We start from the raw sequence: 13,174 nt of genomic DNA on the forward strand, positions 1-13,174 counted from the left end.
GTTTGTACAGTATAAAAACTATTGCGTCTACGGAATGTCCCCATAAAACATGGAAACCCAACATGTGTGTGTGCGTGTGTGTGTTTTCCTGAAAGATTTCCTGAGATGTGATTTGTTGATGCGAGCGAGCGTCTGTGTTTGTGTATTTATAACGTGCGAGCCTGTTTACAGTTGTAGTCATTGTAAGTTTATTCTGGAAAATATTGTCACACAAACAGTTCTCAAGCCGCGCAAGTGGAATCGTTTGTCTTGCCTGCAATGGTAGTAACAGCATGGAGATGTGAGAAACTTTGCATTTACTGTACAACTCACGAATCATATGCATCTTTTCAATCCAAATAAAACGTGGTCAAAGACAAAACATTTTGAAGACAAAAGGCGACAGATGAGATCTTACTTAAAATGATTTCTCCTAGACATCGATAAGATTAAATGGAATGCAAATGGAACTTTTGCTTAAGTCTCATCTGCATCTCAGATATTTCTCCTGAGAAAAAGAGTCAGAAATGTCGCTGTCATTAGAGTTTCAGAAGCGATGTCAACAATGTCCCAAAATAAGGTCAGATTTGTCAAGTCTGCAAATTCTCAATATGTACTCAAGCGTTTCTCATCAAATTTACGCAAATCCAGATCGTTTTACCTCTACAATCTGCATGGCTCTACATGGAATGAAACAATTTACAGTCTCATTTGTTTCTATTTTTATTTAATTTTGGAAAAACACATCTGAGACTAATCTGATAAAGATTTTTATGTTCATATGCTTCAGTTCTGTTTAGTTTGGCGTTCACATCACACAAACACAATGAGTTAATTGCTCTCATTTCCTTCTTTCTGTATTGTTTTCGTGCCTCCGTGACGTCATCTTCCTTTCTTTTCCATCGGCTGTGGAAACATGGAATTCTGAGAATCCATCCACGGTGACCTCTGACCTCTACTCTAGAGATTCTCTTTATGCTCAGATCCATTACATCATTTTGTTGAGAAACCACATTACCGTAAAAAACAAGCATGAGTTTTGGCACAGGTCCCCAAACGCAAAGCTGTTCACGCCACGGACAAGTGTGTGCTTGTGTCGCTCTGCACCTCCACAGTAAAATATAGCATTAACATCTTCAACTTTCATTTTGTATATGAGAAACTGTTAAACAGGATAATAAAGTAACTAAGACACAAAAAGAGAGAGAGGCAGACGTGGAGAAGTAATCTGTCTCTTATGTAAAAAGGGAGGAAGATTCCTGCTTTATCGCACTTTTATCTTCTTGTTTTATCTCTATTGTTTTCATTCTAAGGAACACGCATCCGGATCCTTCTTGTTTTTCATGGGAATATCTCTCAGGCTTGAAAACACACAGCTCAGGTTGCACGTGTTTCAGAGATGATCGTCGCCCCCTGGAGGAAATATGATGTCATTGCATTGAACACTAGTGGAGACGAAACAAATTATTACTCCGGTTGTGTTGTGCATCACCAGTAAGAGTCAGTAGCAGATTGATTGATTTTTTGTCTCCTGTCACTTTATAATGCTATAATGTACTTCTTATATAAATAAACTTTTTAATTGAAATATCCTTAATTCGTTTCTATATTTGATGCAGTCTGGTGTACTGTAAGTTCAAATATATGTTTATAAACACTACAGAAGTTTTTTATTTGTGTTATGTAGCAAATGTAGCTGAAATCTGTGTATGAATAAGTGTAAGCCTACATTGTAAACGTAAAATAAATCTGACCACTATTATGACGCTTTACAATCTCTCTGCATTGCCCTAAAATATTGCGACCAATGGGATTAAATGGGTTTTTATATTTATTGTTGTAAAGATGGTCTCTTAAAGTGCGTGATAGATGCATTTTTAGCATCATTTGAATTAAGCTGAATAAGTTATTTTTTAAATCCGCAAGAGTATCTCAAAACTTCTTTCTGAACGACATACCACAATCTTTTGGCAATCATGCCTCGCCAAAGTCTCGCTTCATCAGGTGAGATCATAAATAACATGAAGGATCTTTTGAGCAAGCAATTCATGTGTAGATTTCATTTTAACGATCATGGTTGTACGTTTTTGCTAAGTTGGTTTCCAGGTTTGCTACACATTAGCCAACTCCAGTCAGTTTGTTCTCTCCAGCCACCGGTCTGATGGAAGGGCTTCATGTTCACCTCTCATGTTTGTGATGGCTGACAGCCGGTCCACATCATTCGTCATTTCAGGTAAGAATTACCTTTCAAATATGACTAAAATGATCTTATACACTATAGCCCTCATACACCGCTGTGTGAATCACTGTATTCCTCAGGTGGACACTGCTCTCTTCAACCTCTAGATCAACATGCGTGTCTAGTGCATTTCTCATCTGAGGGAATGTTATCTCGAGGGTCTTCAGGTGTGTTTTTTAGATTCCCCATTTGAGGCCTGCTTATGCCTGATGAATGATAAACTCTTCTGATAAAATAATATTACGGTACAGGTCAGAGGAGTTTATTTCCAGCAGTGACACCAGAAGCATCCCATGATGCCGCGGTTGCTGGGATCTCCGCTGTGGATCAGACTCTTTCCCTCCCGGAGAACGGAGCTACAGACCATCAACACACAGAAACCGAGACAAACCCCACCACCCCTCTAACGGCTGGGACATGGCCTGTGACGTCACCCAAAAAGAGATGGCTGGAGAGAATGGCCAAAGAAACTGAAACCTAGTCTAAAATATGTTTGTGAATAAACGTAGCAATCCATTTTGTTCAGTTATACCATGGTCTGTTTGAATTCTCGACTCTGATTGGCTGGAAGGTTCTAGTGAGTTTGGTCAATGTTTGAAAATATCATTTTCTCTGACAGTCTGATCAAAAATTGCACTGTAAACATCAATAACAGCTTTAACAAATGACCATGGTATAAGCGGGATAATCCACGGCTAGCCGTGCATTAAAGGGTTTTAATGCACTTCGCGGTGGCAACCAACATCCTTTAATGCACGGCTAGCCGTGGATTATCCCTTACTTATTGTGGGACATTATACAGCTGTTTTCTCAAGGCGCATTTCCTGCAAGACTTCTCTAAACTATATCCTTGATACTGAATTATACACACAACGTAAGCCCTTAAAGAGATATAAAGAACAAATGTATCATTTATTTCGACCTGTATGACTTTCTTTAGCAGAAGATATTTTGAAGAACATTTGTAACCAAACAACACTGAACCCCATTGAACACAAAACCACAGAGACATTTCTCAAAATATCTTCGTTCATATAGTTACAGAAGAAAGATTCATATGCAGGTTTTGATTGACATGAGGATGAACAAATGATGACAGAATTTTTATTTTTGGGTGAACTGTCCCTTTAAGAGAAAACCAAGCAAGATTTTGCTTTTAAAAGGGCACTCTTAAATACCCAACAAAACAAAAATTCAACAAATAAGTAAAAATTGGCATTTTTAACAACATTTACATAATAAATGTATGTTATAGTTTTACAGCAGGCCCTAGATGTTTTACCACTGAAGTTTATTTCTCTCTCTCTCTCTCTTTCTCTCTCTCTCTCGATCACTTCTCTGTCTAAGGTGACCGTCTGCATTATTGATCTAACATAAAAATGACTTTCCACATTCATTATTAATAACTCCTCCTTCACTTTCTCACATCCTCAACTCTTGTGAGCTCTCCTTCACAGTTTTCTCTTCCACCCTCACCACTCTAGTTTAATATTTCAAGCAGCATATGAACTCCAGACGCTGTGAATCTGTCTGTCTGTCTGTTGAGAGTCTGTGGTAAATGTTGTGAGATTTCCAGCTGTGAGAAACCTGTGGTGTACCTGACACTGCCAGGAGAGAGAGAGGGGAGGACCGCTTACAGCAGGCCATGAGAATGATTTATTACCGCACAACTCAAACTCCCATTTTCTCTCAAAACACTCATGTAGATTATTCAGAACCGAGAGAGAACAGGCCACGCTCATACAAAGAGCTTCGTTTCTTGTCACTGATATAAATGTGCTCATTATGTGAGGCTCTGAACGGCTTTTCTTTTGTGTTTTGATGAGAAAAACGGGACTGAAAGAATTTGAACAATTAGGCCAGACTTTAAACTGACTCACTTTCATTGAATTAAAAGAAAAATATTAAACCACGTGATGTTTGTTTTGAAGTGTGTAAGCATGCTTTTCACAAAATATACGTTTGTTTTGAAAAGTGTTTGTACACTCTGGCTGTCAAATGTTAGCGGTGCACAACACGAAATTTACAAAATAAACCAAAATTCATGACACAACAAAATTAAGTTGCAACACAATGAGCAACCCACAACAAAATTACATTAGTATTTAGTAAAAACAATAGAATTAGGAGACATAATGAATGAAGGAAATAGTATTTCTTAACTCCTGCAAGCATCATAACACCTCTACACTAAATTCAAGTATTCAGCGAAATCTAAATAATATTGAGCTGACTTATATTGACAAATGACAGGGCGGCATTTAATTTTAATTTCCCGGTGGAAACATGGGGGTATTATCCAGTTCAGTGAAGCATCTTTCCCCAGTGACCGTGCACATTTTCTTTCTGTAAACAGGTACAACTTAAAGGAATAGTTCACCCAGAAATAAAAATTCACTTATTTTTTAGCCTCATGCATCCCAGATTTAGGACTTTCTTCCTTTACTATTCATCTTTCTTCACTTAATTTACTTTTATTATAAAATTATATTTTAATTTTCTGACCTTTAATGTCATTTCAAACCTGTATGATTTTTTTCTGCTGCTGAACACAAAAAAGATATTTTGAAGAACGTTGATAACAGGGACGTCCATTGACTTTCATTGTACGAACACAAAACCAGAGAGACATTTCTCAAAATATCTTCTTTTATGTTCCACTGAAGAAAGACTCACATACAGGTTTTGAGGGGGAATAAATGATCAGTTTTCAGGGGAGGATTCTTTTATTTGACACTTGACTCATTTCCACCATCTTGTGGCCACTGATAGAAATTATAGACATTCTTTTTCATGCATCACTTTTAGTTTTATATATCTCTACCTACACACACAAACACACTTTCTACTATCTTTACATTTCCTAAAAGCTGTTGGATAGGGTTCCACGCGTTCTCTCATGTCACAGAGGCACGCGCGCGCTCACACACACTAGTTGTTGGCAGTGATTGTATTTGACAGCTCAGAGGCGTAGGAGAGAGCGGACTGTGCTTGTGACAGCCTCTCTGCTGTCGGATCTCATGGCAGCATTGATTTCTGGGTAATGGGTGCGGCTCGCAGTCATCGATTGGCTGCTGGGCTTCATCCGCCTACAACTCCCTTTGGGCCGAGGCAGGCAGACAGGCAGACTGTCCTCTCCCAGACCGTGCTAAGAGAAACAAGGTGACGAGAAAAGATGTACCCAGGCCTAAAGCTGGTCAACAGAGTCGTGGGGATTTCTCAAGCCATGATTGTATCGACATTTTTTACAATTGACAAGACCTTTAAACTCAGTCTGCAAGAAAGTTTAGGAAAACAAATGTACTGAAGAGACCTTGTGGACGGGGATATATACTTGTACAACAAAAATCAAGCTCATTACCAAAGCTTGTCCTAAAGTGTAAAAGAGAAGTTAAAAAGATGTTTATGTGGAGAGAGAGATTCTGGGTTTTGACCCTATGAGGTTGAAGTCAATGTGACTTGTCATTTTAAATATTTATAACTGAACAATTTCCAAAGTTACATTTATGTCATTCTATACTGTCGTTTTTATCAGTTTATTCTAAAATATAGAAAAAGTACCCTAGATGGGACCCTACATGACCTTAAACTTTTTAAAGACGGAGACGATGGCACACGAGATCACGTGATATAAATTATTTATTTACAGTACAGCGAATAAAAACAAAGAAAACCGTCACAAGAATATGAACCTATTTGAAATATATAATACATAACCAAAGACAGCCTGGACGGCTCTTTTCTTTTATGGTGTCATAGACAACAAATACAAGGCAACATGTGGCACACCTCCAACAATTTAAAAATCCGTCCGTCCACTCTCCACTGTTCTCGATTGTTTAAATCCCCGGGATGGGAGTGTTCCTGACATCCCCTCGCTAGATGGAGAAACCAAAGCTCATGAGGCCCGTCCCCGGTTTATTCCCTAAGGGAAACAACTAGACGTCTTTGCCTCGCTTCTTATACATCCAGCGTCACCTGTCTGAATGGGCTGAGTTCCCATAATTCCCTGGGGCCTTCCTCTGCTGTCTTTAGCACGTCACTCCAGGTTTGAGGGTTCATCAGATGAGTCTCGTGGAGGCCCGCAGGGTGTTTTCCGAGTTGAAGTGTGGAACGCTTTGCTTCTGACGTGCCGTCCGATTCCCACGTGGACACCTTCTGTAAACAGAAGATGAATGTTTATATTCCTCACAGTCCTAAACGGTAGATTTGCAGAAACATATAATAAACATCACATTTTTATTATATTTTAAAGAGTCTTATTTTGCTTGGTTGCATTGAGAATAGAAGTATACGTTTGTGGATGAAACGACAATTTACAATTAAGCTGAATTTTAATTCAATCTAATTTATGGCAAAAAAGAAGCTCATATGACAGTTTCCACGGCAACTGTGCTTTCAAAAAAGTTTGTCAAATTGTGAAAACAGGCTGATGAAATGTCCTTTCTACTTTTCAGTTTTTTCACCCTTGTGCGTTTCCATAGTGAATGCATTGTATGTTTGGCTTCGGCAAACTTAAGATATTAGATACAGACAGACAGACAGACAGGCACTTGCTGCGGTTTAAATAGTCTCATTAACAGCTTCTCTCTCGTCCCGAGCAGCTCGGCGGGGGAAACCTTCCGCCACGGGGAGTCTTTATTATATTTTGCTCGTCGCTTTATTAAATGTCATGTTTTGCATAGGGCAGAGTACGCCCCTGGCTCTTACATTGGCTCAGAGGCGGCGGGGTTGGCGGGGGATGCTCATTCCTCACCGCGCTCCCTGTTTTAATTAGTTCCATAATCTCGCTCGAAAACGTCACATTTTACACACTGAGGAGAACCTTTAACTTACTGACGGCGCCGACTCCTAATACTTCACATTTATTAACTGCATTTAAAGCTCTAAAGCGGATGACATCTGCTGTTCTTTAACATTTAATGTCAAAATTCAAGTTGTTTGGCTTTAGTATGAATATGTTTAAGGATATCTATAAACCTGTGTGCTCTTAATGTTCTAATTTCACATTTAGAAGATAGAAGCATTTAAAACGTACAGTCTCTCACTTCCACCAATACAGATGATTTTTCGGACATCAGAATGTAATTACTCAATGTAAATCATTCTGCACTTTTGCATCTCATCAGATTAAACACTATTGGCTATTTTAAAAGGGGGAGGAGCCACTCAATATGCCCCGCCCCATCTTCCTGTTTCAGTGAAAATTACATAGTAACTGAAAATTACAAAATAATTCTTCCTATCTCAGCTACATCATGTCCTATAGATCATTTCTCAAGACACAGCCTAAACCATAGATGTAAATAACTAGATGCCGCATTAGCATCTGTTTCTATGGGCCTCTATACGTTGGTCGTCCACCATATTGGAACGGTGCGAGCCAGTTTGTGTTGCCAAGTCTGCGGCTTTCCCATGAAACTGGATTACTTTGTAGCTGTTGCTCCGGTTTGTTTTATCCACAGGTTAGGAGTGGAAGGATTTTGTTAGCTGTCAATCTTAAGATGATTTTATTTATGAATGTTATTTGGACTATGGACGGTAGACTCACGATGAAGGATTTTGCTTCACAGATCTTCACAGGTCCGTTAACACTCAAGAGCAAGCTGACTGTGTATGATTATGAAAACATATTTGTTGTTGTGTAAACTCAAACATTGTATTTGCTACACTAACACATGACAACAACGAAACGGTATCCAATTTTTCGGGAATTAAAGTGTTGTGGCATTCTAGCAAACTGTGAGTGACGTCAGTGGACCGTTCTAAGATGGCGGACGCGTCTACGTGCCTGGAGAGCTTGAAGGAGGCATCTAGTTATATATAATATCTATGGCCTAAACAACACTGACCAACAAGCACTTCCTGGTTCAATTTTTTAGGTTTTATGTCAATTTTACAGTAAGACTTAAATATGTTTAATTCATTGATTTAATTCTAAATGTTCTTTTGGTTAAATTGGTGGGGGAATTGGTAGTTATGAACAACAGTAATAGTCATGTATGCCCCAGCAAGCTTCAATAATAGGAGCTGTAATGTTATTTTGTATTACGTAACATCTTTCCGTTAATCAATAAAGACTCTCCTTTAGGAGCCTGCAGGGCCGATCTCAGAGAACTGCACTGAATGGATCACAGTCGAATGCCATTTGTGCTGATTGTATGAAAGTAAGGTGGCAATTTCCCACTGGGGAGGAATCACTGAGGGCAACAGGGCCATTACGACATCACAGTCCATTCCGCTGGCCGCATGTCCCTGGGAGCCTTGTTACGGGACAAAGCAACAATCAAATCACAAGCACAACACATGAGGGTTACAGGTGGAGATGAGACTGCAGAGCAAGATGGGGAAAAAAGGAAATATGGGTAATGTGGTTTGTCAACTTTTAAAAAGGTCAAAGAGTGGAAAGGATCACTCATCAGAGACTGATGAAACGGTGTTTTCACGGCTCTTCTCTTATCTCTTAAATACAATCTTTTCCTAACTGTTAGTTTCAGCCGCTCACTCCGTATGAAATGAGGTGGAGTCATTACAATCATCTAATCACTGTGTGTTTGATTAGTCATGTGCTTCAGTCTGAACATCTCTGATTAGAGAAGAGAGTAAGACAGACAGAGAGAGAAGAGAGATAAACAGACAAAAAGATGGATGGAGAAGAGAATAAGACGACAAAGAGAATAAGACAGGCATAGGGAAAGACAGATAGAGAAGAGAGACAGATGGAGAAACAGGCGAAGAAAACTAAAACAGGGAGTACGACAAAATTAGTAAAAAGATAGACAGAGAAAGAGATGGGTAGAGAAGAGATTAAGACAGACAGAAAGATAGATGGATAGAGAATAGAGTAACCCATACAGAGAGAACGACAGAGAAAAGAGTAAGACAGGAAGAGAGAGAATAAGACTTGTAGAGAGACAGACAAGACAAAAAGGAGAACAAGGAGAGCAAGACAGGCAGAGCGAGACATATAGAGAAGAGAGTAAGACAGGTGGAGAGACAGACAGAGAAGAGAGTAAGTCAGGTGGACAGACAGACAGACAGAGAAGAGAGTAAGACAGGTGGAGAGACAGACAGACAGAGAAGAGAGTAAGACAGGTGGAGAGACAGACAGACAGAGAGGAGAGTAAGACAGGTGGAGAGACAGACAGACAGAGAGAAGAGTAAGACAGGTGGACAGACAGACAGACAGACAGAGAGAAGAGTCAGACAGGTGGACAGACAGACAGACAGACAGAGAGAAGAGTCAGACAGGTGGAGAGACAGACAGACAGACAGAGAGAAGAGTAAGACAGGTGGACAGACAGGTGGACAGACAGACAGACAGACAGACATGAGTTGAGTCAATGAAAGAGAGAAAGTAAAAAGCAGCAGATGAAGGCATTCCTCAAGTCACTGCTGCAGTAAGATGAAGTGTTGCTATAGAAACATCCAAACCCCTTATAGAGACCCTGACACCTCAGTCTTCTGTATGACCTTCACTTCATGTGTGTTTATCTGTGTAGCCTAATATGTTATATACCAGAACCCCCCAAAGTGCCTTAATATCATTTTACTGAATGAAACCATTTCTGCATTCACTTTTAACCAGCTCGATCCAGCCACATTTTTGGTGTCTAATGTTTTTCTCTACCAGTTTTTCCCACTAAATAAAACAGACATTGTCCCAACACTTCTAGAGGCACAAGTCTTTCCATATTTTTTCATTTCAAAACTATCAACAACCAATAATACTCAACTATTTCTGTGTGTTCATAGTAACATTCGGTCAATTAAATAAAATCAAGAATTTAAAATGAAGCTCACCGTGTGATGCAGAGCACAACGAGGCAGATGACGGCCACCTGTAGAGCTCCGATGATGGACGCGATCAGAACGTAACGGAGCTTTCCAGAACCGGGAACCACGTACATCACATTGTAGTCCTTTGTGTCGCACTGTGGCCCGATGAAGCCTGAATGACAACTGCAAAAACACAAACACAAATACAGACTTTACCTTTATGCAAAAGACGGCCAGACCGTAATCAATAGACAACACACAGCAACATTGAGTCTGTGTGTTTGTTTATGTGTGTGTGTATGATTATGTGATGATGCAGGCAGTCAAAATGTTTGTGTATGTATGTGTGTGTGTAATCACAAAGCAGTTGGATGTTGATGCCACAGTTTCTGTATAATCACTGAGAGCTCAGTGTGTGTGTGTGTGTGTGTGTGTGTGTGTGTGCGCGCGTGTGGGTAGATGGTCCACACACTGGGTAAAACATAGTCTTGTTTAATTAGAGCATCAACCTCTCAAGGGGGGGGGAGTTAAGGGGACACCTCACACACACACACACACACCAGCACACGCACGCACACACACACACACACACACACACACACCGACCAAGCAGACGCCGCCAACGCACAGAGCACACCAAACCAGAAACAACACCGCACACAGAACACGCACCAAGCACGCACCAGACAGCAACAACGCACACACACAACCACACACACTTTACACACACTGCCTAAACACCGCACCAGCACTACACACACACACACACACACACACACACACGCACACACACACGCACACGCACACGCACACACACACACAGCTGTTAAGAATGAGTCATCTTTCAGGGGGTGGCGCACACATAATATCTCTTCTGTGTTTTCTCCATCACGCGTTTTCTTCTGCATTTTTCATCACTTCTGATCTTCTTCCATTTCTCGTCCTTTTCTTTCCTTTTATCTTCTCACTTTCACCCCCGAATGTCTGAAATCAATCTCACAAGCGCCCCATCTGTCCTCTAAAGAGTCTCTGTGGGTGTTTGATATGTAGCGTGTCTCGTGCGCTGCGGTTACCTGCAGGTGGGGGGCGAGAGGTTGCTAGGATACTCGCACTCTCCGTGGACGCAGTAGTTCTTATATCGCTCCGGACACGGGATGTATAGGCCCCACGGTACCTCGCTCACCTGGTCTTTCTCCTCTACACACACACAGAGAGAGAGAGAAGAACGACTGTGATTCTACAACCAGGTTTATGTCAGTCAGGTTTTAATGCCAAGGGTTTTGAAATCACGAGCCGCTGTAAAAACTGTCATAACATAAAACAAGATCCACAAAACGAATGCAAGCCTGAGAAGTTTCTTTATTTTCACAAGAAAGTATTCAAAAGTAAACACAAAACACGATTTATTTAAAGAACTAAAATCATTCAAATTGTCATTTTTTACATGAAACATACAAAGCACAGTTTTGAAAAATATACTGGCATAAAAGAACAAGGACTTGAGCCATCAAGATGATATCAGAATGATATCAAACGCACCTTATAAATCTCATAAATGTGGTTTATACAAAATCTGTTTTAGGAACAAAATGTAGTTCTTCACAAACGCTAGCATGCAATTCTATAGATCCTTACAATAAATCGTCTGATTCAGTTCATGAAAGCAATCTAAACGACTCATTCGCAAACCGGACCGATCTATCTTTTCATCAATTCACGGTGGGTAACTGCTCAATGGAGCAGAAGATTATAAGAGAGTTTGCGTTTATCTGCGAGAATCAATTGCATTTGCACTGTTGTCGTATTTAAATATATATATATATATTAGATTATGAGACTCGTAAATTTGGGCAGTTTTTATTTTTGAAACAGTTAATGGGAAGGGGACGTGTGTGTGTGTGTGTGGGAGAGCATTTGAAGGGTGTGTGAGTCAATGAAGGAATCGATGCGACAGCGGTGACACTTCAGCGGTGACCCTCCTCCGTTGACTCAATTCATCACAGTCCCTTTTCGTTCTTTTCTTCTCTCTCACTCCTTCTCAAAGTCTCTCCTGATACTGTCTGTGCCACGGGTCACACCGCTCAATCAAACTGTCACAAACGCCGGGAGGTATCGCCGCTACGGTGGCCAGTTGAGGACTCGTAAAAGAGGCCAGCTCTCCGGAGATTCACCCGTTTCAATGTGACCAAATGAGATGAGAGGACGTGTGAAGAGAGGGGAGACACTTTCTGTTTACTGCTTTTAAAGTTTGCTTAATGCCATCGAATGGAAGACAACTAACACATTTTAATCCAGATTAATTCACACAAGCTCATGACCAGTGTTGGGTGTAACTAGTTACTAAGTAATTAGTTACTGTAATTGAATTACTTTTCACTTGAAAAGGTAAAGTAAGGGATTACTCTTATTTTTTCTGTAATTTAATTACAGTTACTTCTGATGTAATTGAACTAAATACTGTGTAGTGTACTATATTCAATAGTGGAATTGACATCAAGTCTCCCTTTAAAATGTATGCTGTAATGTATCCTTCTCACATTTGTATACTTTGGTCAGTTAATAAGAGTACTTTATGTAGTTATTTATTATTTATTTGAATGAATTAAAAGAGTCATTTCACGTCTATCCTTGAATCACTTAACTAATCAAGGTTGATGTAGGATATAGAATGTAATTAGTAATAAGTAAGTAAGAGTCATTTGTACAGTAATCTAATTACACCATTGAATATGTAATTAGTAACTAGTAATTAATTACTTTTTCAGAGTAATTTACCCAACACTGCTTATGACATTATTTTAATCTATTCAATCTGTTCCAATCGTTCTATTTTTTACTATTCACTTTCTCAATAAATTGATTCGAGATGTGTGGTAATGTGCGCGGGGGAGATAACATTCTCGTAACTTGAAGAGAATGAATGAGATTCGATTTAGAGACTCATCAGCATGAAATAGATTGAGGTTTGCTATTAGATTTAAATGCTTCAAATGCTATTAGATTATTAAAGATAATCTTAAACTATAATTTATTTTATTATTAAGTTTATTTATTTTATTTAGCCTTGTTGTGCAAGTTCTCTGGAGCTTGTGCAGAGGCAGCAGCTTTTGCCAGAGGGGAACTGGAATCCCCTGGTTGGGCCTGGGTTCTCCTGAGGTTTTTTTTCTCGATTAGAGT

The 13,174-nt window shown here is 39.7% G+C and overlaps 1 protein-coding gene across 1 annotated transcript in view; it reads right to left on the minus strand.

The window, feature by feature from the left end:
- Positions 1 to 5,845: 5,845 nt before the first annotated feature.
- The window catches only part of tmeff2b (transmembrane protein with EGF-like and two follistatin-like domains 2b), a 38,065-nt gene continuing 30,736 nt past the window's right edge, over positions 5,846 to 13,174 (minus strand). The window contains exons 7-9 of the mRNA XM_057338747.1: positions 11,071 to 11,194; positions 10,022 to 10,180; positions 5,846 to 6,376 (exon numbers count right to left, since the gene is read on the minus strand). Of these exons, the coding sequence (XP_057194730.1) occupies positions 6,280 to 6,376; positions 10,022 to 10,180; positions 11,071 to 11,194 (380 nt within the window). The 3' untranslated portion in view covers positions 5,846 to 6,279. The remainder of the gene's footprint in view (positions 6,377 to 10,021; positions 10,181 to 11,070; positions 11,195 to 13,174) is intronic.

Source organism: Triplophysa rosa, linkage group LG7, assembly GCF_024868665.1.
Source record: "Triplophysa rosa linkage group LG7, Trosa_1v2, whole genome shotgun sequence".
In the NCBI taxonomy this organism is placed as follows: Eukaryota; Metazoa; Chordata; class Actinopteri; order Cypriniformes; family Nemacheilidae; genus Triplophysa; species Triplophysa rosa.